Here is a 25,905-nt window from a genome sequence, read left to right as displayed (position 1 = left end):
GGACCAGACTTGTTGATAACATTTAAGGTTTACTTGTAGTTCAAAGTTTAGTAGGAAGTGGATCTGTTCTGTTTCACTTTGCCAGTCTATACCAAATAGGATAATGCAAATTTCTCTTCTTCTTATGAAGATCTTTTTAAAATTAAAAGCCAAGCTAAGAAGCCACTGTGGGAGGCTTGTTATTGCACTCTGCAAGACACAGCAGGAGAGCTCAATGCTTACACAGGGCCTTTGCCCCCTGCCAGTCAGCACAGCTTCCTTCAGAGCCGCCCAAGCCTCTGCTATCCCCCGCCATCAGGAGCCAGGGCTCTTAGGTAATTCCCAAACTGGAGCCAGATGCACCCAAACTGAATCAACCAGGCAGAAAGCCAGCCCCAACAGCAATTTTGGCCAGACTAAACAAGCAACCTTTACTCTGGTGCTAAAGCCACCTTGCCTAGGCAGGGCTCAAGCGTGCCTTTCTTATCTCAGGAGTGTACACAAAATGTTGACGAGGCACCTTGACTTTCTAACCAGCAGTCAGCTACTAGCTTAGGAACACACAAAAAAAAAAAGCTTTGTGAAGAATATTTAAAAGGGGGGGTTAAATAAGACTGTCTAGAACAGGAGAGCTATTTCAGCAGGCAGGGTGTTTTTCTTCCGGGAACTGAAGGACAGAGTTAAGGAAGGACTAGCATCGAGCTAGCAGGTGCCACCCCCAGTCTGTTCTCATTTCGGGCACCAAGACCGCCCGTGCTAGCCCAGGTTTCCCTGGAGCTTCACCAATTCCAGTTGATTTGGGGACTTTTTTTTTTTTCCTCTCAAGTACAGAGCATATAGTATCTGGCCAGTAGCTTCCTGACAAATTGCCACCATGACATAGCTTTCCTGGTTTAGCCATACTGCCTGCTAGTTTTCTCACTTAAAAATGGGATTAAAAAAATAAAATGGCACCAAGAGTTCAAGCACTGGCCATCTGCTGTCAACAACGGGACTGTTTGCAAGTGTGGGAAACCCCAAAGGGCAGCTCAGCCTGTTGAAGCCAGGTCCAGCTCACAGATGTGAGGACCAACTGCATGAAGAGAGACCTCGAACTGGGGTGTGAACTGCAGCATTCTGCTGTCTGCCTACCACCTTCTGCTTTTGCTGAGCTTCTGCTCAGATTTGGGGTTTTTCCTGAAGATAAACCTCCCAGATAGGGTGTCAGATGAGGCTTCTCAGGAAGGACCGTGTCTTGTCTGTAGTTGCATACAGCTGAGTCACTTTGATGTGGCTAGGAGAGAAGGGGGCCTTCCCAGCCTAAACTTGATTTTTAGCCCCATTTTCTGGGAGGCAGATGCTCTGCACAGAGAAAGTGGGTAGGAAGAGCCCATCCTCCCTCAGGCTGGAAAGCTGCGGCCGAGCGAGGGACTCTCTTGCAGCAAAACACATGACGCACCTTCCAGGGGCTGGCATCTGAGAGTGCTGCCTCCCCTACCAACAAGTTGGACCTGGCTGACACCGGAGCCCAGAGCCCAGCTGGCTCCAGAAAGCCTGATGCTTGGTTTTGTCATGCCTACGGCACATAAATTCCTTCCACTGTCGCCTCGCCCTCCTTGAGCCCAATTCTCCACTTTGCATAAGCGGCGCAGATGAGGCATCTCTGTTTGGCAATCTCGGGAGGCCAGCCAGAGGCCCCTGCAGGCTCTGGTTTTGCAGCCTGCCGCAGCCAGCTCTGCGGGAGAAGTGCTCTCATTGCAAAAAAATTAAAATAAGTAAATCGAGGCATTTTCTGCAGCAGCCTGGCTTTTGGACCATTTTGCATTTCCACTCAGACAGCAGCAAGCCGTCAGAGAGGAAGCAAAGCCAGCCACAAATTACAGCCTGGCAGCCTCGAGAAGAGCCTCGGAAGCATTTGAAGTTTGTTCCAGCCCAAGCAGGAGCAGCCTCCCCATGACTCACAAATGGTTTGGGTTGCGGGTCCCAGCTGGACTAGAGACAGACTCCCCACCACATGGCCCCCTTCCTTGCTACTAACAGGCTGCAGAGAAATGCTCCCGCTCTGACATACTTCTCAAAGCAGGAGGCATCAGAGTATTTTCCAAATGGGAAGGCAATGCTGCAAGGACTGTATCTGAGGGCAAAGCTGCAGCTCAATGACACCAGGAGAGAACAGGGCAGGTGGGACAGCAGGGTGTCCCCTCCCTCCTGGTACTGCTGCTCGTCAGCCCCCGTGCTGGGCTGCTCCAGCTTCCCAGCACAGCGAAAACCCCCTGACCCACAGAAGCGGATGGTTCTTTACTGGATTAGTGGCCTGAATCAGCACAGGGTGCAGAGAGCACCACGCAATGAGCCAGCCGGGTCATGGGAGCAAGGCAGCAGCGACCCTACACTTCTCCAGCCTCTCAGCCCCTCACATCAGCACAAACAGCCGCACTCTCTGCCCAGCCCAGAGACCAATATGGATCCGTTCCTCTCCCCGGTCAGTTTTTTGCCTGGATCCAGTTCGCTGTCTGAACACTTGTGGCAGCACTGGGTGAAAGCAGTTGAGGACCATCCCCTTTTGGCAGCTGCACCGAAACAGAGCTCTCAGTTAACACTGGCATGATTGCAGGCCACGCTCCTTCCCACGTTCAGCTCAGCCACAACTTAATTATCAAAAGGGGTCACATCAAGTGCACTGGATTTTCCAAGCAAAGCATAACATAAAGCCTCCAATCACTGCAGCTAATTCTCATTTCAGTATTTCCTTTGTCAGCTGTCACAAGTTTTACATTTTAGTTACAAGCTGCATTTTGTTTCAAGGTTTCTTCAGCATTTTAGGCACTACTTACTGGGATTAGACCCCTGTTCCAAGGCTGGTCATATCTTAGGGCAACTGTTACTTCAAACCAAGTAGATCAACACAAAGAGCGTCAGCAGCCATAAATGCCTTGCCCTCATGAACCAAGATTTCTGACCAGCGCAGAGTTGCCAGAAAAGCAGGTGATTCCTCCTAAATACAGGGCAGTGCAACAGTGCAGCAGCATCTTGTAAAGCCTGTGCTTTAAAGGATATGTGCAAAGATGCAGAATCCCATTCCTGCTCTCATTTTGTCATCTTTTCGGGGTTGTAAGCAGTAAGAAAGCAGCCAAACTTCTGCAACAAACTTTGAAGGGGAAACAGCTTTCTTTTTATAAATGGAAAGGAGAATTGAGTCATGTTTTTCTGCAAATCCTACTTCCCTCCAAAAAAAACCCATTAGAAATATACATCTAGGTTACCCAGGAAGAAAATAAAGGAAAATTAATAATGGAGTTAAAAATATAAGTCAGAAATCCCAAGAAAATAAAGTCTGATGAAGCAAAAGAGGAGGAGGAATTTAGGACACCTTTGGTTCCCACTCATGCTACGCCAGAGAAAAAGTTCCCCAGCAGCCCCCAGGAAGTGCTGCCTAGCTTGTCTATAAAGATTCAAAGCAGATGACTCAGGCTTCTTACTGGGAGCTAAGATCCTCTCTGATAAGAGGAGCAGGCTTGATGCTTTTTAGGGTTTCTGCAGTAAAAGATAGGAATGAACAGAAGAGTGCCCTTACCTATTCCTGCCCATCACTGGTCTCCCTCCCTCAGTCACATTGTGCTGTTGCACTGAAGCTCACCACCGTTTTCTAGAGCAGCCAGGTCTTTTCTAGAGCAGCCAGGTCTTTGCAGGCTCATCTATCCCACAGAAGAGCCACTTTCCAGAAGGTGCTTTTAATGTATCACCTCTATCAAAAAAAAAACAAAAGAAAAACCACAGTCCCAACCCATTTATAAGAGCTGGCCCCTGTCAGAAAGGATGGCATTGCAAAAATAAGCAAGTTTTTAGTTTGGGTCTTCAAAGCCTAGGGGGGGAAAAATCACCACACCCAGCCCTGGCTGACACCCCCCTGTGCATACCTTGGCAAGATGCTGGGGCATCTGCAGGGTGGTGTTGGGTCACACGACCGAAGACCACCACGCTGTCAGCTTCCCAAAGGAGGCACTCGCAGGAGTTTTGCACGCACCCCAGAGAATACGCTGCCAAGGAGGGCATGCATTTTCCAAAGCCACTATTAAACAGCATGGCCAGGCCTTGCCATTAACTCGGATGGGGATAGCGAGTGCATGGGTGGGGACCCCATGTGCGTAGGGTCTCTCTTTCACTGTAATTTTTGGTGTGGAGTGGAGAATATCTTCCCTTCACAGAGTCCTTGGGCAGAGCAGGTGTTACCGCCACATGGCTCTGTCCTCAGGGAACAAAACTGAGCATTGCTCAGGTGTCACAGAGCAAAGTCTGATACTCTTTTCTGTGCATTCACTCTAAGGTAAAAGGCAACACGTTCCCCATCGTCATCTTCCACCTCCTCCTCCTTTACCTGTCCATTGCCTTTGGGCTCACCTCAGCTCTCAACACAGGACCAGCAACTCCAACTGCCACCGCCTTGCTTTTAGCACTGCCAGCCAGAAATGGGCAAAACTTGCCTGCCAAAACAAAAAAGCTTTTACGAAATACGGGGCTGAGTTCCTTTTATTTGCTTTCTGCTTTGCAGGTTTTCAAGGCTTACACTTGGAAGCTCTAAGGGCTTTTTTAGCAGTGCAGACTATTTCAATCCAGCCCTTTCACAGCAGATAGAAAATCTGCTTTGACTCAGTTCAGCTCACACGGAAGCGATTAGATAATCACACGACTCCAGGAGCCATGGCTTTAAGAAAAAGCACAAAGTATTATAGGCTTTGCAGGAAAAAATAAGAATTGGCAGGGGACAAAAAGCTACAAGGGCTTCTGTAAGGAACCAGACTGAGAAGACACCAGTCCCTCCAACTTTCTGCATACAATTTTCTCCGCTGTTGAAATACTTACTTTCTCTTCCCTCATTATCCAAAGCAAAAGGGAAGGCACTGAAGGGAACGTATTATTTGGGGAAGAAGGTACACAAAACAGAAGAGCTTGGACTGGAAGTAAGCTGTCCTCAAAAATTTGGATGAGCAAGTAGGGTGTTAGCTGGTGTGTAGGGAAAGGAGTGGGAATAGATCGGGGAGATCGTATAGTCCAAGATCTTAATAAGCAGCCCCAGAAGCCAGGCAGGGATCACACAGGGATCCCCTGCTTGCCTGCTCATAGGTCACTATACTGTTGCAAAGTCTGCAATCCTTTTTCTAGGTCACAAACTCAGGAAGCATCAGGCAGCACCTCTTCACATGTGATCTCGCCTCAGCTGTGCGCTCACAGTCGAGGGCATTTAAGCCAGGCAATGGATTTCAATGCAGTTTGCAACAGCAGCTAACCACTGGCCAAAACTGGCACGAGTTTGGATTAATCAAAGTCACAAGGACACAGTGGGGGAAGTGGCAAGTCCAGCTACTGTTGCTTCCACCACAAGGTCTTTCATCACCTTACAGTCACCAGTGGCAGACAACCCACACCCAGAGTCATAGGCATCTGAATAGTTGCCCTCTGCCCTCTTGTACAAAAGGCTAAAAATACAGTCAGAGGCTCAATCTCCTTCTTCCATTGTCGCAGCTAAGTCTGGGATTTAAATGGTTGGGCGCAAGCTGCCCACTGCAGTGTTCATTCCTTGCTTGCTCCAAGTCTAACAGAGAGATCCCATGTCAAACTTCCTGAGCCTCTTTTACTGTTTCTTCACCTTCCGGTTTCACAGAGCAAAAGTATGTTTCATACCAGGAAAAAAAAGCCAGCTGGATTGCAGCAGTGGGGCAAACAGCTACAATTCAACACCTTTGGATTTCACAGGAGAATTCAGCAGCACCTTTCCCTGCTAGCAACCTCCCTTTCTGTGTCCTTCCCACCATTCACCCAACAGCAGCTGGGGAAACATTTGAGCATCTCCTCAAAACAGCCAACACAGGGCGATAGAGATGCTTTATGGATTCCATGGGCAGTGCTGTGACTAATGAAGTATTGCCAGCCTACAGCCTGGTTTTCCATGGCGATCACAGTTTCCATGATTATCACCTAATGTGTATCTTTGGGACTTGCTCTTCACCTCTTCCCAGAAATGAACTGGTTGAATAAAGGCTTATTTTAACCCTCAATTTGTAAATCACAGACCAGAGAAAAGTCAGCACCACATACTCATACAAGCTCAGCTACAGCCAGGAAATAGCTAGATCAAAATTCACCATTCTGCTAAGCTTTGTTTGCCATGGTGAATGTCAGAGAAGAAACAAAACCCCTCTTATCCTTCCCCAGGGAAGGGCAGAGAGGCGTAGGAGTTAGCTCTCAACCCTGGGCACAGTGATCCAGCCAGCTGCAGAACAAAAGCATGGCTGAACTCATAGAAAAGAGAAAAATGCAAGAAACCGCTCTGTAAAGAGCAGCAAATATCATTCCTGGCTTAACACACTGGGTCAAATCCACTGCTTTTTGAAGGACAGAGAGAGAAACTGACCCAGAACATCTCAGGAGCCTGACACCAACCTCATAAAAAAAAAAAAGTCCTTCCAATTCCCTTCATTAGGCCACACTGCAGCTTCCCTTTAAAACTTATCCAACAGCTGCTTCCCCTCAGGTTGTAATTTTTTTGTTCAGCTGTGGCTGATCTCTCTCTGTGCTCCTTTAGTTGGACAAGGTTCAGAGCCATGTTCTGTCCTTGCTAACAGATCTGCAAATGAGAGTTAATTAACCCTGAGAGATTTTGAAACTGTTTTTCCATAAAAATGAGGATTTTCAGGTTTGAGCTGCTCCTATTTCACCGGGAAGTTTAGAAAGCAAACAAGTTTTGCTCTTACTTGGTTTTTCTGATGCTGCCTGGGGCAATCAGAAGATATATGGAATTTATAGTGATTTCTAGCAAAAGTGTCTAGGTTTCCCCATAATCTTTTCTGAGCTTGCTCTGAACAGCCGGTCCAATGACAGTCTCCCTACTGGCAGGTCAAATTGTTCTCTTGCTGCACTCAAAGACCATCATGTAGTGGTGGTTCCTCCTACAGGTGTCCACAGAAAGCAGGTGATCTCCAAGGTGGACCTGGTCCTTCTCTCTCTCTGAGACCTATAGGTTTTACACCAGGAGGGTCTGGCCCTGTGCCACACACCATGTCTCGTTCCACAACATGCCCTTCAAATGAGACCCACCACGTCCAGAGCTGCCAAGGTGGAGAAGCATGTCTCATCCTTGCAGGCTGCCAGGATGCAGCAGTGCCATTTCCTAGAGGTGGATCTTCCAGAGGTCCAGCTACAGGGCTTGGCTGACCCTATGGACATCCCAGTGAAGTCCCCTGGCTTCTGGGCAGATACTGGTTCTCTGTTCTTTATCTGCTGTGGTGCTTTTGTTTCAGCTTCTTCGTTGGAAAGGCCCTTCCCATTTGTAAGCAAGGCTTCTGTCGTGGTTTAGCCCCAGCCGGCAACTAAGCACCACACAGCCGCTCGCTCACTCCCCCTCGGTGGGATGGGGGAGAGAATCGGAAGAGCAAAAGTAAGAAAACTCGAGGGTTGAGATAAAAACAGTTTAATAGGTAAAGCAAAAGCCGCGCACGCAAGCAAAGCAAAGCAAGGAATTAATTCGCTACTTCCCATGGGCAGGCAGGTGTTCAGCCATCTCCAGGAAAGCAGGGCTCTGTCACGCGTAACGGTTACTTGGGAAGACAAACGCCATCACTCCAAATGTCCCCCCTTCCTTCTTCTTCCCCAGCTTTATATACTGAGCATGACGCCATATGGTATGGAATAGCCCTTTGGCCAGTTTGGATCAACAATCCTGGCTGTGTCCCCTCCCAGCTTCTTCTGCACCTGGCAGAGCCCGGGAAGCTGAAAAGTCCTTGACTGGTGCAGCAACAACTAAAACATCTCTGTATTATCAACACTGTCTTCAGCACAAATCCAAAACATAGCCCCATACCAGCCGCTACGAAGAAAATTAACTCTGTCTCAGCTGAAACCAGGACAGCTTCAAAGGTCCTGGTACCCTTATTGTGTGTTAAGTAGCAAGGATTTGGTTATCACCAAGCCAGACAAGGTTTCCAGGCAGAGGTGTTATCTTCCTCTTGTAAGCAGACTGACAAGGCTACAGCATGACTACTAGGGGATTGTCAGAATCCACCGTCTGCCCTTCTGCAAACAGTGGCTGAGCTCCAGGAAGAACTAAAACACCCCCCCCAGAAAAAAACTGTCAGTCAAGCAAACTAGTAGCAGTCACATGCAAGAGTGAGCTCCAAGCCTTCAGCCAGTGGCTGGGGAATCTCAAACCTGAAAGGTGTTTCAGAATAGAATGAATGTATGTCTGTCCAGACAGGGCTAAATCAGGTTTCTATGGGTCCACAGTGATGTTTGGAGGGAAAACATATGCCTGAACTGATGCTGGAAGGGGCTGTCCTGCTGTCTTTTGCACCCTGGCCATGTGCTCCTGCCACTTCCCTGTCTAGGGACAGACTGACCTTGAGTAGATCTGATCAGCTCCTGATCCAGCTAGAAACTCACTCTGCACAGGAAAAGCAATAAAAGATAAGTTTTCAGGCTCACGTTGCTGCAAGTGACACAAAGGAAGGGAGAGGGAACATGTGCCAGGGACAGAAAGAGAGCACAGGACGGTCTCTTCTCTTCCCTGACTTAGGTGGATTTAAGCACATCATGAAATTGCAGAGCAACAGAAAAGATGAGATACAAATAACACATTAGGGTAAGGAAATAAGCTGCATCGATATACCTCATTGATGAGAGTGCTCAGCTTGAGGACCCTTTTCCAGCCTAAGTTTCTTAGAGTTTTCATCAACATTTTGATAAAACCACACTGTCTCACAAACATCTTGACACCAAGGGTTTGGCTAAGATATTAATAACTCACTGTGGCCAGAAATTATTTTCATAGTCTTAAGACCATCTCATGATGTCGTCGGTGAGGAGCAGAAGAGGAGGACACCCCGCAGCAGAGAGCATCCCGGGCACGCACTTTGGTGTGTGCCTATGCCCCAGTATTACACCAGCCGTGGGAGTTTTAAGAGGAGTTAGCAGCTAACCTGCCACATACCAAAGCTAAATCTTCTAGTTTTATAGCACAGGCTTCAGAGAAGCACGGAGAAAGCTTGGTGCGACCTTGTAAATCCCATTGCAAACACGTGCTCTGCTGCGGAAACTTCCTGAGCAAAACCCAGCAGGCACCATGGCCCGCTGGGCAGCACATACTGGGTGCTGAGCACCCAAAAACCTGAGTCACCCCTGGGGTTTTCTCACTGCTGAGTGCTTCTCAATAAAAGGTGGTTCTCACTTCCTTCTTTTGGAGGGGAGAAAAAGGGACAAGTCATGGTTTTGCAGACATTTCCTCTCCCGCTAAGGCTCAGAGTGGGTAACTGGTGCCATTTAGCACAATCAGCTCCTTTTCACAGGGGGTTTCTCTTCATACGCAGGCTGCTCAGAAAGAAAAGCCTGCTATCAGTCTGGGTCAGTCTCCCAGCTGTGAACGTGTCAGGCAAAAGGAGCTTTATTTGGTTGATCCTAAATAGAGTTCCCTGCCTTTAATGGTGTGTTAGGAGAGTGGGGTGCTCAGATGGGGAGTTTTCCATGTTTGTAGAGAGTAGGGAGACCTGGATTTTACCCAGCTGAGGGTGCTTCTGACCTTACTAAGATGCTGACAGGTGCCTGATGGCATTTTTTTTGCTGCAGTGCAGCTCCAAAGCCAATGGCACAAACAGACTTGCAGTCTGCATGTGATCCCCCCTCTCTTCTCACTCACCTTTTTTCTCTGTGCCAGAGACTTAAAAAGCCAAACTAGAAAGTACAAGGCTTCCTTCTCACCTGGGAGAGCAGCAGCCTGGCCTTGCTGGCTGTCCCTGGAATGGGGACAAGAGGTATTTTCTACTGGTGTCACTATTTTAAGGTTTGCCAGCCTCTCTTCTCACCAGACATCCCCCTGGCTTGGCTGCTCTCATCATGTCAAAGTGATCTTTGCATTGCAGGTTTGGAAAGTGTGATGATTAAAAATAAACTAACTTCTTTATTTCGCCCTCAGCAGTTTTAGAGAAGCAGAATTGAAAAAGGAACAGAAAATGAGGAGCAGGGTCATTTGAAGATCCTGCACATGTTGCATGTGGGGGCTGCAGGAAGCAGTGAGGGAAGGATGTGCGGAAGTCAGTCAAAGCACATCGGCTGTGAACGATGCATTTCCCACCAAGCTCCCACCCTAATTATGTCCACTTTTTTTAAGCATACCTGCTGGGGGGGGGGGGGGGGGGGAGGGAGATCAACTGAAAATCTCTCCAGGGAGCTCAAATGATGGGATTTGCTGAGGCTGCACAAACCAGTTTGCCTACAGAGGACAGTTAGGAAAGCAAGCACAAGAAAGCAGCTGCTGCCACAGATACTGGATAGAAACTGGCCAAGTATCAGTTCACTGTGGACAGCAGCGACTCCTTCCTCGGGTCATTTGCGGAGCAGAGGATGGCCTGAATAGCCACCCGTGGGAAAGCACTGTTGTGCTGGACGGCGAGTGTGGTGCTGCTCTTTACCTTGCAGAGACCTTGGCCTGCTGCCCCTGCAGCAAATAATTAGTTTCTTTAACGGACCCAGGCCCAGATGTTGTTAATGAGTCAGGCCTAGCCTCCAGCAAATGCTCCTGGTTTATGGATCACCCTTTCCATGCCGTTTGCTGGCCATCGTCTCCTGCAGCCCCTGGGTCCTGTCAACAGGGCTGCTGTTTGGGCTTGCTGCCCTCTTCTACTTCGTGGGCAATTTGCTTTTTCTTCTTCGATGGCAATGCAGGCAGCACCTTCCCCTCAAAAGCTGCCGTAGCGGGGCTGTACATCGTGTGGTCTCGGGTCCATCGCTCCGGTCTGAAACACCCCCCCACCCCGGGGGGGCTCTTCCAGCAAGGAGAGGCATTAAAATTAAGAGAGAGACTCCTGGTGGCAGCAGAGATGCCGAGAGAGGAACGGGCACTGCGCGGGGAAGGCAGGGGTTGGGCAGGGAGCGGGCAGGAGCCGAAGACTTTTTGCTTCATCCGGAAAAGAGAGGGGGAAGGAGGAACCGAGAAAGCAGATGTGGGCTCTGGCCACGCTCACTTTCCCCCGCCGGCTTGCAGGACCAGGAAGCACGGCCTCGCCGCACACGGCGGCAGCCGGGATGTGCTGCCGGTGGGGGGCTCGGCTCCTTGGGAGAGGAACCCCCCCAAAGCAAAGCCGGCGCTGAGGCAGCACCCGCTCCCAGTAAGGGCTGCGGCCGGGAGACTGGGCACCAGTTTGCAAAGTAAGAGGCGAGGGTGCGGCGTGCCGCCGCCAGGTGGCGCCAGGAGCCCGCCGCGGGCAGCGGTAAATGGCATCCGGTTATGGGGGAGACGGTGCCGCAGCCCTTAAAGTTTGGCTTTTTGTGGTCTTTGGCGTGGCGACCTGTCAGCGGCGGAGAGAGGGAAATGTCCCGTTTACAGTTGCATGGGGAGAGGTTTCCTGCTAAGTGGGGTTGTGTTTAATTATTGAAATGTCATAAAAACAAGAGCTGGAAAAGTTTCAACTAATAGTTTTGCAATCTGGTAAGCAGGCTAGCCTTGGGGTGGCAGAGAGGATGAAACACCCTTGTGAAGTTTATGTGGGCAGGCCATCCAAGACAGGTGGATCAGTGACCGAAAATGCCATCCGGCGCTTGGAAGAAAACCAGGTTTTTCACATCGATGCCTTCCTCATATCAGCCCACAGCCAGTGCATCATTAGAGCAGACACGAAAGCACCTGAGGGTCAGGTATAGGTTATGGGTATGCACAGTGCACTCAGCTGGAAAACTGGGCTCTTCTTCAGCTCGAGCAGGGGCATCCCAGTTATCTGAAAGATGGTGTCACAGCACTTAGTTTCAAAGTTTGGCTTTTTTGTAGTCTTCGGCATGGGACCTATCAGCAGTGGAGATGGTGAAACTCCACATTTATAATTACATGGGGAGAGGTTTCCTGCTAAGTGGGGTTGTGTTTAATTATTGAAATGTCATAAAAACAAGAGCTGGAAAAGTTTCAACTAATAGTTTTGCAATCTGGTAAGCAGGCTAGCCTTGGGGTGGCAGAGAGGATGAAACACCCTTGTGAAGTTTATGTGGGCAGGCCATCCAAGACAGGTGGATCAGTGACCAAAAATGCCATCCGGCGCTTGGAAGACAACCATTTTTTTCACATTGATGCCTTCCTCATATCAGCCCACAGCCAGTGCATCATTAGAGCAGACACGAAAGCACCTGAGGGTCAGGTATAGGTTATGGGTATGCACAGTGCACTCAGCTGGAAAACTGGGCTCTTCTTCAGCTCGAGTGGGGGCATCCCAGTTATTGCCTGCTTTTCCCTTGGGGCACAAGCAGCTCTGGGATGGCTGTGCATGCACCCACACGCACACTGCTCCCAGCTCCAGGGGTGATACACCTGCACCCTGGCACTGAGAAAAACCTTCTCCCTCTTCAGAGGCAGATCTTGGCTAGCCAGTTTGGGCTCTGCGCTAGGACCTGTGCTGCATGCTTTAGTTCAGTGTGAGCATTTGTGTGGCTTTAGGTTCCCCACCCCTTTCACTAGAGCAACTATGGGGCTCGAGGAGGCAGAGACCTTCTGACATGGGTCCCAGTTCCCTAGGCCAGCTCATGCAGCTGTAGGATGTCCTCAGCCCAGCCCCAGCCCACAGCAGGTCCTATCAGCAGCTGCCTCGCTGTCCCTGGGGTCGAAATCCTGCCATTTGCAGGTGCCTGCACAATCCTGTCCCCTGAAACCACTGCACCCAAGTCCTTTTGGCCGCTGGAGAATGATGTTTCCTGGGCTGTGTTTGCAAAAGGCCCTCATGCAAAACGAAATTGGGGTGTTCGTGACTCATTTTGCAGCTGGCGGGTCATCCCCCTGCCACACACCATCACCTCTCCAAGGAACATGCCGAAAAGCAGCTCTCTGCAGCATGGGCACCTGGCCACAAAAAGCAGAAGGAAAGCTGCCAACAGGTTTCAAAATTTGTGGGGATCAAGAAACAAATCCAAAACGAGTCTCTGCAGATTCAGCCTTGAAACAAAGCCAGGCCACCTTCTCCATCTCATAACCTCAGACAACAGGCATCCTTCTGCTTCCTCTTGTTTCTGAGCCACATCATGACCTTCTGGGGAATAAAATCCTGAAGTGCCTCTGGGGGAAGCAGCAAAGTGGAGGAGAACTGGGTTTCCCTTGCACCGCAGCTTCCACACCATTTCCAGGTGCCCCGTCACCATGTCCTGCTGCCAGATGCCACCGGACGGCGCTTGAAGGGACATGGGTGCAGAATTTGGCAACATCTAATCTGCGGGCAAATTTCTAGGCAGATGCTGCCCTGGCTCTAACCAAGCACAGACCAGCGAAGGCTTTTTTAATTCAGAGTCCAACCTAGTCACCACCACATCATCAGCTTGGACCCAGGGCAGAAAATGAGTGTCAGATGCCTTTATTTCCCGAAAACGCAGAGCATCCTCATTGCTATCGTGACATGTCCCCCCTTTTCTTGCTCCTGATGTTGCTCTCCTGCCTCCTCTCGTGTGGCAGATGCGTGTGTGCACGCACATGTGCAACACAGGGAGTGAGGAGAACAGTCTCTGTTATCCCTGGGGGAAGAGGAGTGGGTGACGAAGGAAATGTTATCCCGCAGCTAGTGAAGGGCAGAGGAAACACAACTCTCTGCCTGTCCCGTCGCCTCTCTCAGCAATTTGCGGGGAGGAGAAGGCACTTTGTTCCTCCCTGTGCCAGCTTTACTTATTGATGAAGCAGGAACATGATCTCCATCTGAAGCTCCGCATGTGCATGCAGAGCAGGCAGGGAGCACATCCCAGGGCTCGGGCAGGTGGGCTTCAGCCCAGGCTGCGCCCCACGCTGCAGCTGCGTGGGGAAGGGTCCCTCCTCTGCTCCTGCCACCCCCCGGGACTACTGCAAAAACATCCTACAAAGGCAGTGACACCCCACTAGCATGGGTGTCCCACTCCCCACCAGCCTCTCTCTGCCCTCATCTCAAAGTTATTTACATATTAGGGATGTATTTTCACCAATAGCTCCTCTGCCCACTAAAATCCGAGGCAGAATTCCCTGCTTCAATTGAAATAACAAGCAAGGAGCTTAAAAATATTTCGAAACCCCACAAAACTCCTGTGGTGTGCAGCCAGCCAGACTTATCCGCTCTTTTTGACGTGATTAACCTGACAGCCTACACAGGCCTGGTTTTGCCTCATTTAGGCAGAGTTTGTGAGATGCTGCCCTTTGCCACAGCTCCATCGGCCGCGGCAGGGTTGTACCAGAGTTACCGTGCCCGTCTGCAGCTGGATCGCAGAGTTACTGACTGTGATATGCCCGCTACAACCAGAAAAAGCAGAAGGATGTATGGACGGATGGAGTCGATACCATAAACATCACACCCAGGCTTTCCTGCGCTGATGTTTGTATACGAACTACGCCACCAGCCCCACACGCCTCCAGGCAACACCGGGCAGGTCTGCAACACCCCTGCATTAATATATGTCTTTACATATATATGAGTACGCGTATAGGTTTGCACACACCCACTGCTGCTGCAAGCATAGTGCTGGCACTCTGCACATAAACCCGAACGCATTACCTTCGCTAATAGGAAGCCACTAACGAGCTATGCAGGTCATCGCACATGAATGCCAAGAAAACCTGCATTTTTTGCCTATGCCACATGCGTAGCAGAAAAACTATGCCAGGAATGCAAAAGAGGGCTGAAACTTTTTATGGGGACTATTTTTTCGGATCTCTCTCTGCCTGCAAAGCCAGATGTCTTTCAGCTCCTCAGCCCCTAATGTTACAGAGCTCTGAGGGAGCTGTATGAATTTCTGCCCATAAGCCAGAATAACCATTTCTATATGATTTAATGCTCCAGACCCTAATCCTGCCCTGTGGGACGGTGACAGCCAGTGTCCCCCAAAGCTCCTGGTCCACTCCCAATAAGATGCTCTGACCCCCTGCCCTCCCGGTGCACGCAGGTGCGTGCTCACCGGCATGGCACGCTGCGGTGTACGGCCATCGCATGGGGAAAACCCACCCACAGCTCCTGTACGGGGAGAAAACGGAGTTGGTACTTTGGGGAGAAAGGTGCTGACCCTGGAGCCAGTTTTGGCGGGGGATAAGGAGAAGAAGCATTCCCATGCCTGCAAGGTGGTCATGGAGAAGATGGAGCCAGGTTCCTCAGGTGGTGGCAGGGCGAAAGCTGGGACAGGCAAGGTTCGGAGCACATGTAAGGAGAAACGTTTTCCCCACCAGAACAGGCTGCCTGGAGAGGTTGTGCTGGCTCCATCCCTGGAGGCTTGCAGGGTAAAGCCTTGACCACACTGGTGTGACCCCGCTTTGGGCAGGAGGCTGGACAGGAGCCTGCGGCCCCACGGTGCCCGGGAGGGGACTCGCCTTGGCCCTGGTGGGGCACTTTCCCGGGGTGTCTGTGCGCTCCCAGCCCCCCATTTCCCACCCCAGCGCCCAGGCGGCCCCTTCCAGCCCGGGGCGATCCCAGGGCTGGGGCCGGCGACTCCCGCTTTCCAGCCCCGACGTGTCGGGGAGGCGGCGGGCAGGCAGCGGGCAGGCAGCGGGCAGGCAGCGGGGAGGCTGGCCCGGGGACCCTGCCCGGCTCCGCCCCGGGACCTGCGTCCAGGCGCCGGGACCGTTCCCCCCGCCGCCGCCCCGGGAGGGAGGAAGGAAGGAAGGAGGGAGGGAGGGAAGAGGGGAGGGAGGGAGGGAGGGAGGGAAGGAGGGAGGGAGGATGACAGCGCCGTGAAGAAAAGCAGGGGACCCGCTGCCCTCCCTCCTCCCGCACGGCAGGACCAGGCGAGCTCGCCCCGCGGAGCGGCCGCCGCCGGGTAGGTGCAGCGGGGGCCGAGACCGATGGGGCTGGAGCCGGAGCGCAACCGGGGGCCGGGAGCGGTGGGCAGCGGGAGCCCCGGGAGCGGAGTCCCCGGGAGCGGGAGCCTCGGGCCGCCCCGGGGCGAGGGGGGAGGATGCCGGCGGGGGTCGGGCCTTTCTCTCCCGGCGCGGAGGGGAGTTGCGGGAAGTTGGGCGTGCGAGGAGGGGCCAGCGCCCCGACCCCCGCCCCGGGGCAGCGGGAGCGGGGCCGGGCCCGGGGCGGCGGGGCGCGGGGAGGCCGGGGGCTCCGCGGCCGCATCCCCCCGCGGGGGCGGCCCCGGGCTCCGCCAGCTCCTTTGTGCTCCCTCCGGCCTCGGCCGCTCCTTTGTCTCCGTGCGGGGCCCCCCGCCGCCCGCTCCCGCAGCGGGGCAGCGCCGGCGATGCCTCCCCGCCGGCGGGCAGCCGGATCCCAGCGCCCTGCCTCGGGGGAGGAAGTCTTCTCGGCACACGACCGCCCGAGCAGCTCTCTCCGTTGCTTTCTTTCGGGGAAAAAAAGAGGAAAAAAATAATAAATGAAATAAGGGCGAGCTCTCCAGCTGCAACGCTGACCTTCCGTCCGGAGCGAAGCGCGTCTGGGTCGAGAAAAGGAGACTTTCTCACAGCCACCCAGGAGTTGCATCATCCGGCCTGTCAGCCCCTACCAGGGAGCACTGGAAAGTTGTCCTCATCCTTTCCCCTCCTGCCCTGGGGCCGCTGGGGCACCCTGGCCCTCGGCCGGCTCCCATCCACCAGGAGCCAGTGGCTTTTCTGCTGGAGCTGGGGCACCGGCACCCGAAGGGCCCCAGACGGGACCTGGCTGGCATGGGGTTACCTTGGGGGGGAAAGGGCCGCCGGGGCAGAGTCCCCACTCAGCGCCTGCAGGGACTTTGGCAGCAGCTCCCGGCCATGTTTGCGGGAGCTGCCCACACCCTGCCGCCTTTGCACCACAGGACCCGAGCCTGGCTTCAGTCCCCGGGGGAAAATGTCTCCTTTTCCACGGTCAACGATTTACAACACCATGCCAGGACAGGGATTTAACTCTGCAATTTTCCCACATCTACCAAGTTGCTTCAGTGTAGGACTCATTTTCACAACTCTGGTCTCCCTGCACTGCCAGGACCTGGGCATGGTCCGCATTTTCCCAAGGGCAGCAGGGATTCACTATTCCCTCGGTGAACTTCTCTTGCCACCAGTCCCTCCCAGAAGTCCCCGGAAGGCTACAGATGCCTGTCTTGGGGTGAAAGGGGAGTGGAGCAGAGCACAGAGCGAGTGGTGTCCCTGGGTTTTGGGGTGGGGTTGGCGGAGGAGCTTCCAGGATAGCATGGAGCCATGGGGAGAAGTAACGCAGGGCGGTGGAAGGGACCGTGGGCTCTGTGCCCCAGAGAAAGGGCTCATTGAAGCAGGGACAGGTATTTGTGGTTCCCAGCGCGGCCGGGGGGCGATGGCACGCACAGCGGCCAGCATTGTGCCGCCGGTGCCGAGCAAACAGAGCCAGGCAGTCCTCTCGCCCATCTTGGTGGTCTGCTTTCCAGACCCCCTTGCTGCCTAGCAGGTTGGCACGTTTGGTTGCACACCTTTGCTGCAGGTGGTGCTGCAAAACCCACCCCACCAGCAGCCGTGGTTTCCAGCAAGTTGGTTTTAAGGTTATAGGCTTGTTAGCCAGCTCAGCTGGTCCCCGCTGGCTCCAGGTCCAGATCGAACCAGGGCAACGCAGCCTGGCGCGCCTGCAGATGCACGATTTTACCCCCGTACCCAGCACTGATGTCTCTTGAAAGTCCCATCACATTCACCAGGGGCTCAGGCGGCAGCAGCAGCAGCAGCAGCTCTCCTCTCTCCTGGGTCAGGAGAAAACACCTCTCTTTCGACACCAGCCAAGGTGACCGAGAGCAAAGACTGGTCTGTCCTGCCCACAAAGCCTGGGCTGGTCCTGTCACCAGCCCGACACCAGCCTCTAAATCCCTTCTGGGCAGTGCTTTCTGGGACACGAGGAGCAAGGACAGTTCAACTGGGGTGTGCCTCCTCAGGGGGATAATAAATAGTGGACAGAAGACAACCTCGTGCACCTGGAGTTTGAGAGCACATGCAATGAAAAACAAGTCCTTTAAGCAGTGCTTGTTTGTTCCAACGCCCACTGCTGCTGCTCCTGAGCATAACCTCCCGTCTCTGCCCTCACCTGCATGCTTCAGCTCCCAGGGGTGGCTTTGCCCTGGGTGCCCAGTTAAGAGGAGAACAGAGGACCAAGCCGAGGTGGGTTGAAGGACCGAGGGGCAGAGCTGGGAAGGGAATGAGGGGAGGAGAAACAAGCTTGGCTCTCGCCTTAACTTGAGGGATCGAACATGTGGAGGAGCAAACCCCTGGCCATGTCCCCGGGGGGTTGCCCAAGCCAGGGGCAGCGCCTCTGCCCTTCCCGTCCTCCCCGGGGAACACGGCTCCTGCTCACACCGGGGTTTCTCTGTGCGGCGGTGGGATGGGCTGGGGCTGCCCAGTCCCTGTCCCTGCCAGAAGGACTTTGCATTCCCAACTTTCTCCTCCGATGGGCAGTTTCCAGGCTTCAATTTGACGAGGCTTGGGGCTATTCTAGGCAACTTTATAAACATTGTAGGAGGTGACTTCCCCCCCCCCCCGCTTTCTTTAACTTGAATACACATGTTTTTAAGCAAAAAATACCTGCCCAGGCAGCCTCCTTAGCTGCACTGGGGGGCAAATCGAAGTGGTGCTGTGCTTGTGCCATGCCTTGGAGAAGAGCCAGAGGCAGGATGAAAATTGCTGGGAGATGAAAGCAAAGCTGGAAGCATCGGTGGCACGTTTCCCAAGACCAGCCTCAGGAGGAAGTCAGGAGCGGAAATAGTTGATAGAGTAAATACAGAGGGAGCTCAGGGTGGGTTTTTTTTTCCCCAGGTTGTAGACAAAGAGCAGCAGGGCGAGCAGATAAGCCTGTGTGCCTTATCTCTTTGTTGTTCCGTCTCTGTGTTTTGCTGGCTCGCACTGCCACTGTTAATCTGATGAAGCAAAGCATCGCGGAGGGAATTACTCCGGGGGCAGCGAGCTCAGTCGCAGGTCCCCACGGGCTCCCTTCTCCCGGGAGCCGGGCAGGGATGCATGGGGGTGGACAGGGGTGCTGGATGGACAGAGGGATCTCGGGCAGGGAGGGAGCTTGCAAGTAGGTGCTTCACCACTGTTCCTTGTCCGGGAGCTCAGTTGTTGCCTGTTGAGTCACGGGAGGAAAATGTGACTTCATCCAGTCGCACCTCCAGCTGGCTTCCCCCACCAGCCTGCAGGCGTCTTTCCTTTCCTGGATCCCACCCGGTAGGTGTTCGGGGCAGCCGAAGGAGGGGGATGAAAGCCCCCAGGCTTCGTGAAAGATCCTCACTTTCCCAGCTCCCTGCCCGGGGAGGCCGAAAACCCTCGCTCCTCTCTCCTGCAGCAGGCGAAACGCCCTGCAGAAGGGTGGCGAGGGCATCCCTTCCCTCCTCCCTCACCGTGGGGCCTTGCGTCCTTGCCCTGGGGCTATGCTGCTCTTCTCACTTCGCCTACAGCACCCATGGGAGCATCCATCTGACTAGCGAGCGCTGCAGCAGACTTGAATAATTTGGCATCTCCAAGTCCTTCCCTCCATCCTTCCTTCTTGCTGTGGCAGGGTTAAGTTAACTTGCTAGTAGTGGTGGATATCCACGCAAGCAGCTTTGCATGGGAACAAAACCCCTGCCACCACTCAAAAGAAAAAGCCCCTTTGCTTGCTTTGACTCAGCTGGGAAATCCGCAAAGCCTTTTATCATCTTGACAGTGGGAATTGTAGCGTCCCTGCTGAAATGAAAAGCATTTCCAGCCTGAGGGATGGGAAAAGGCAGGGAGCAGCACCAGGGGAGTTCCCCCGAGCCACATGTGCGGCTTTCCGGGGCGTCTCAGTGAAACGCTCATGGAAATTATTCCGCCTTGCTTTGAGATGTGCAGCGTAAGAAGAGAGCGTTGGCCGGCTGCTGCCTGCCACTGCTGGAGATGATGTCTGTCTGTCCGCCCGTCCGCTCACACTGGTGGGCGCGCATCCCCAGGGAGCAGGCACTGGTGGTAGCAGCATCCCGTTGGCTCTCCTTGCAGCAGCGGAGAGACGTCCCTGCGCTCTCCTGCACCTCCCGGCCCAGCGGAGCCCCGGCGGGTGGCCGGAGGGGAGCACGCGGGGTGCACAGAGCCCCTCTGTTCCCGCTCACAAAGGGATGCTTGTGGCTTGCTCGCTGCCCCGGCCGGGCTGCGCCTCATGGGCCCCAGCGAGGAAGAGCGTTAGGATGCCGAGCAGCCTCGCTGGGTCACCCCACGTGTCCCCCAGCTCCGAGGCTCAGCCCTGCAAGGGCCCCCGGCGCCTGTCGCCACCGCCCTGCGGGTCCCGGGCAGGACGTTTGCAGCTGGCTGTTTATTTAACAAATTATGTCTGCCCGGGGCCTGTGAATCAGAGGTTTTGCCAGTGCTGCTGGAAATGGCTCTCTGTGTCATCCCTGTGAATGATTCCTGGTCTGTGCATCGTTTGTGGTCTAGGAACATTAGAGGGGGAAAACCCTGGCCTGGCTTTGCCCAGGGATTTTGTCTGAGCAAGCGGTTGCATGCTGTCCCCCTGCATGCATGCTCCGGGCAGTGAGGGGACGGTCCCCTGCACCGGGGAGGTGAGGGCAGGGATGCAGACTGCCGCCACCGCTTCCCGGAATGCCGCAAACCCAAAAGTCCTTTGCAGTGGCAAAGCCGGGGCTCTGCCAGGCGCTGAGAGACACGGCCGCGTGCCGAGGGCTTTGCATATTTTATTTCTTCTCTGGGTTGCTCAAATACTCCGACAAGTCCTGTTGTCGCAGGGGCACCGTGCGGGACCGAGGAGGGGGGCTCGGGGGGCGGCGTGGCGAAAGGCACCTGCCCTGGCTGCTGGCCTGTCCCGTCCCCGAGGAGCGGCATGCTGACAAACTAAACTAACAGGGCTGTTAAACACACACACACGTACGTGTGCAGGGGGATGTCAGTGCCGCTCGCTGCAGGGGGAAGGGGTGAGCCGGGGGGGCTCGGGAGCTGCTGGGGCTCTCCGGGGTCCCTGCATCCTACCAAAGCCCCGGTTTCCTGGGTGTGTAGGGGTGGGTGTCTCTTTTTAGCAGCTTTTGCTGGGAAGGAGATGGTGCAAAGCCAAGCCCCAGGAGCTGAGTGGTTTGCTCAAGCTGGGAAACTCCTGATCCTCCCGCAGAGAGAGCTGAGGACCGGGACCAGGCGGGCTGGGACGCTGCCCTCACCATGCGGCACGTCCCTCTCCTCCCACCCGCGCTCCCGAGGCTATCCCCCCTTCCCAGCGGGAGGAGCATACAGTGAGCAACACCAAAAAATGCACATTTTGGCCATGGACGGCGTTGAGGAAGTTTGGGCGTGACGCAATGCCTGGCAGGGCTTCCCTGCTCCACACCCTGCCGAGGGCTGCGGGTACCGCAGCTCGGCCGGGGCATCTCCCCTCCGGCAAACCCCGGGGCCCCCCAAAGGACAAGGCTCTGCTGGGCTCCCCCCCTTCAGCATGGAAAGCAGGGGTGGGACAGGCCGCCAGGGTCACACTGGCAGGAGCCAAACCAAAGTTAAATAGACTTTCCCTGAGTCACCGAAAGTCTGGCCAAGAAAGCAGGATGAGCAAACAGCATCACCCGCGCAGCTGGCCAGATGCTGGGCATGCGAACCAGTGGCCAGGTAGCAGGCGCCGGCAAGCCTTACGTGTGTAAACTTGCACGTGTGACACGTGCCAGGGACCTGCCCCGGGGTCCCAAACGGCGGCTTTGGCCCCCAAAATCTCCACCATGTCCCACTTGGGACGTGGGTTTGGTGCAACTTGGAGCGGCTCCTGCCATCACCCTGAATTCATCAGCGCTGGGAGGAGGAGGAGGAGGGCTGGGGGGGGGGGGCTTTTCTGCTGGGGGTGATGCTGAGTCTCCCGGCGGGTTTTGCATCCTGCACCGAGCAGCTGCACCATCATTTGGGTTTTTTTTTTCTTTTTGGAAAAAGCCCCCAGGGGCATTTTACGCCCTGAGCGGGGCTGGCGGCAGCAGCAGCATTTTCCGGCCTGCTGGTGTTCCTGGAAACCCTCTGGGTTTCATTTTCGTGGCTGAGCAGCCGCCGCTGCCGTGCCACGGGAAGGCGGAAGCCGTGTGGCCCCACACCGGGGCCCTATGGCGGAGCCTGCAACCCTCCCCAAAAGTAGCTCTTTCCAGAGGCTGGGAGCCACGATGCCCCATGGATCCGGATGAGGAGCTGCTCTCGCACCCGGGGGGGCCCTTGCTGCCATCAGCAGGTTTTTGGCCGGCAGGGAGCAGGCAGCTGTCAGAGCGGCAGGGATTGGGTTTCAGGGCTGGCAGGGGTGGCTGGCAGAGGTGCGGGAAGGGGTCCTGTCGGGCAGATGTATTTCGGGAAGGAGGGGGAGCAGCCAACGGGGGCTTCGGGCAGCTGCTCCTCACGGGCAGGATGGGAGCGGTACAGAGGAGCCCCCCCTTTTTACTGCTGTTGTCAAGACCCTGTTGGTCATCCCTTGTGGGAAGGGTCAGCCTCTGACCCCTGCCTGCTCCCCCCTGCCCGCAGAGAGCCACCACCGCGCTGACCCTCCTTCTCCCCGCAGGCAGGGCCGCCCCGGGCAGGGCCAGCAGGGCAGAGGATGCCAGGCAGCTAGCCCAGGACACCTCCCCGGCGGGCGGGAGGGACGTGTGCGTGTCCCCCATGGAAATCCGACGTGCTTTGCCCCAGGATTTCCGGGAGCTGCTGCACTGCCTGAAGATGAGGAGCAAGTACGCCATCCTGCTGGTCTTCGTCATTGGCCTCGTCATCATCGAGAAGGAGAACAACTTCATCTCCAGGTAGGGAGCGGATACCTAAGCCACCCCACGCTTTTAACCCTTTCTCTCCCCCACATCCCAAGCTCCTGTGCAGCAGGAGCCCCCCGAAACACCCTGCCAGGACACAGGGGTGGTCCTGCTCCTCTCCAGGCTGGTCTGGGTCTCCCCTCAGGGTGTCGGACAAGCTGAAGCAGTCTCCACAGGCGCTGGCGGAGGCCAACAGCACGGAGGCCAGCCCAGCGCTGGCCGAGAACGGCTCACTGGCCTCACTACAAGAGCTGGACGCCGCCTTCTCCCAGCTGAGGTCCCACCTGCGCAACATCACCCTGCAGCTGGCAGGTGACGGGGACCCCGGGTCACGGCGGCATGTCCTGCTGATGGCCACCACCCGCACCGGCTCCTCCTTCGTGGGGGAGTTCTTCAACCAGCAAGGCAGCATCTTCTACCTCTTTGAGCCCCTCTGGCACATCGAGCGGATGGTGACCTTCGAGCCGGGGGGAGCCAACGCAGTGGGCTCAGCCCTGGTCTACCGGGACGTCCTCAAGCAGCTCTTCCTCTGCGACCTCTACATCTTGGAGAGCTTCATCTCGCCGGCGCCCGAGGGCCACCTGACACCCTTCATGTTTCGGCGAGGCTCAAGCCGCTCGCTCTGCGAGGAGCCCGTCTGCACACCCAGCGCCAAGAAGGTCTTCGAGAAGTACCACTGCAAGAACCGCCGCTGCGGCCCCCTCAACATCACCCTGGCTGCCGAGGCGTGCCGGCGCAAGCAGCACATGGCCCTGAAGACGGTGCGCATCCGGCAGCTGGAGTTCCTGCAGCCGCTGGTGGAGGACCCCCGGCTGGACATGCGCATCATCCAGCTGGTGCGGGACCCCCGCGCCGTCCTGGCCTCCCGCATGGTGGCCTTCTCCGGCAAGTACGAGACCTGGAAGAAGTGGGCGTCCGAAGGGGAGGCTCCCCTCCACGAGGAGGAGGTGCAGCGGCTGCGGGGGAACTGTGAGAGCATCCGTCTGTCGGCCGAGCTGGGGCTGCGGCGGCCAGGCTGGCTGCAGGGTCGTTACATGCTGGTACGCTACGAGGACGTGGCGCGGGCGCCCTTGCAGAAGGCGGAGGAGATGTATCGCTTTGCCGGGCTCCCCCTCACCCCCCAGGTGAAGGAGTGGATCAGCAAAAACACGCAGGCGCCTCGCGATGGCAGCGGCATCTATTCCACCCGCAAAAACTCCTCCGAGCAGTTTGAGAAGTGGCGGTTCAGTATCCCCTTCAAGCTGGCGCAGGTGGTGCAGGACGCCTGCACCCCGGCCATGCGCCTCTTTGGCTACAAGCTGGCTAGCAGCCCTGCCGCGCTGGCTAATCGCTCCTTCAGCCTGCTGGAGGAGGCACAGCCCTCCTGGATCACGTAACGGCGGGGGGGCAAGGCGGCAGCGGGGAACGAGGGGCTGTAGCTGCGCTCCCAGCCGGCCCGGAGGAGACCTGGGGTCCCCACTCGCAGAGATGCTCCTTGCTGCTGCCGGGTGGAAAGCGGCAGCCCCGGGAGCCAGAGCATCCCAGCGGAGCCGACCTCGGGGTCCCGCAGAGCCTGAATTACACAATTTCTTCAGGAATGGGGAAATCGCAAGGGTGAGGGGCAGCGGGGAGTTCGGTGCTGGGGCCACCTCCCCGTCTCGGGAGCTGCGTGGAGGAAGAGAAGGGTGAGCGGGGTGATGGGGCCGAGCGCCTCTGCGTTGTCCCCACAGCTAGGATGAGGCAAGGACAAGACCCCCGCAGTGCCAGCGAGGACCTGGACCCCGACCCCAGAGGCCTTACTGGTTTAGTGCCTTCATATGCCAGCACGGACTGGGAACTGCCCCGGAGGCATGCCGGGGCAGGAGTCACCCATGGAGCACCAGCCGGCACTCAGGCTGCAATGAAATGTGGTGACTTTGTGGTGTGGTGCTCTTCAAAGTTGGTTTGTGGGGTTTGGGGTTTGTTTTTTTCCCTTTTTTTCTTTTTCTCTGTGTATTTACATACCAGGGTCACCAGGCGAATTTATTTATTTATTATGTGAAAAAGAGGGGGAGGCAGTCAAGGAGCTAAGCCCAAAAATCAGAGCAGCACAACGTACCGCAAAGAAACGGAGAGACAGCCAGAGCCAAGGCGGCAGAGGTTGGATTTCGGCCGGAGACCACCACGTGCCCCCGGGAGAGCCCCTGGGGACCAAGGGGCTATAACCCCCCCAGACTCCCGGCGCAGCGCGGCCGGTGCCAGGGCTGCACTCGCCTCATGTGAGAGTGACTGCAAACCTCTCTGCCTGCTACCAGACAGTCAGACTTATTTAATTAAAAACAAAAATACAACGGCTCAGAGTCCAAACCATCTCCTGTCTCCTTGGCATTTGTGTGTGTCCCCCACGCGGGGGGAGCCCCAGAAGTATTTGCTGGTGGGTGACCGATACCTGGGGTTCGGTAGAGGCACGGGGAGTTTTGGGGTGTTTGCCACATGCAGACGTTCGCCCAGCAACAGCCTGGTGCTGAGCTGTCCCCTCCAATTCACATTTAATGAATTAAAATGCTTATTTTTAGCCTGCTTTGCAGCACATGCCTTTACTCCCCATGTATTTTGGGTTGCGGCGGCCACCCCAGGGAGAAGCCAGGCATTTTGGGGAAGGCTCGCAGTTGTCTCCGCCTAAGACTGGCTGGGGAGCTGCGGGAGTCCCAAGGGGTCCCCGCTGCCCCCCGGGCACAGCCAGCAGCCCCACATCGCCTCTCCCCAGCCAGAGCTGTTGGCTGAAAGCAAAAATAAATAAGTAAAATCAGGCGGCGGCTGGCCGCGGCTGGGCTGCGTTTCTGCCGGCGGAGGGCAGCCGGGAGGAACGCGCCGGGGCTCCGGTGACGAGCCGCGGAGGGCCGAGCTCACAAAAGCCGCGTTTTTGACCCAAGCGGGAGAACAGAGGCGGCATTGAGGAGCGCGGGGCCGGCCGGCGGGGAGCAGCCCCGCCGGAGCCCCGGTGCCCGCCTGCCCCGCTGGGCAGGTTTGCCCAGCGAGCGCGGCCACCGCTCGCCGGGGAGCATCTGGCCTCAAGGTGCGGAGCCGGGGTGCTCGACGCCAGCCGGGTGGGGAGAGGGTGCAAAAGTGGGGTTTTCTTTGCGTTGAGCAGCGCGGTCGATATCCTCGTCGCGTGCGGGCGATGGAGGGCCGTCAGCCCCCTCCCTGTCTCGCACACAGCTCCCGGCATCACAAGCGGCCCTGGGTTTGCCGAGTGAATCGGGTTTTGTCTGGAGGCTTCTCGCCAGGAAAGCGGCGGGGTTGCCGAGGTCGGCTGGGTACCCCGCAGCTGCG

The 25,905-nt window shown here is 55.5% G+C and overlaps 1 protein-coding gene across 1 annotated transcript; it reads left to right on the top strand.

Annotated features, from left to right (window-relative positions):
- Window positions 1-15,620: 15,620 nt before the first annotated feature.
- On the top strand, window positions 15,621-24,942 carry CHST3 (carbohydrate sulfotransferase 3). Its single transcript, XM_075505373.1, has 3 exons — window positions 15,621-15,735; window positions 22,374-22,608; window positions 22,760-24,942. Exons 2-3 carry the CDS (start codon window positions 22,472-22,474, stop codon window positions 23,988-23,990), a joined length of 1,368 nt encoding a protein of 455 aa, XP_075361488.1. The 5' UTR covers window positions 15,621-15,735; window positions 22,374-22,471; the 3' UTR covers window positions 23,991-24,942.
- The last annotated feature ends 963 nt before the right edge of the window (window positions 24,943-25,905 follow it).

This window comes from Mycteria americana, chromosome 6 (assembly GCF_035582795.1).
Source record: "Mycteria americana isolate JAX WOST 10 ecotype Jacksonville Zoo and Gardens chromosome 6, USCA_MyAme_1.0, whole genome shotgun sequence".
NCBI lineage: Eukaryota > Metazoa > Chordata > Aves > Ciconiiformes > Ciconiidae > Mycteria > Mycteria americana.
The sequence above is the reverse complement of the archived record's forward strand: the minus strand, read 5'-3'. Positions and strand labels throughout refer to the sequence as shown.

Coding starts and splice junctions, on each gene's coding strand:
- CHST3 (XM_075505373.1), top strand. CDS start 22,472: ATGGAAATCCGACGTGCTTTGCCCCAGGATTTCCGGGAGCTGCTGCAC. Junction 22,609..22,759: donor GAGAACAACTTCATCTCCAG/GTAGGGAGCGGA, acceptor GTCTCCCCTCAG/GGTGTCGGACAAGCTGAAGC.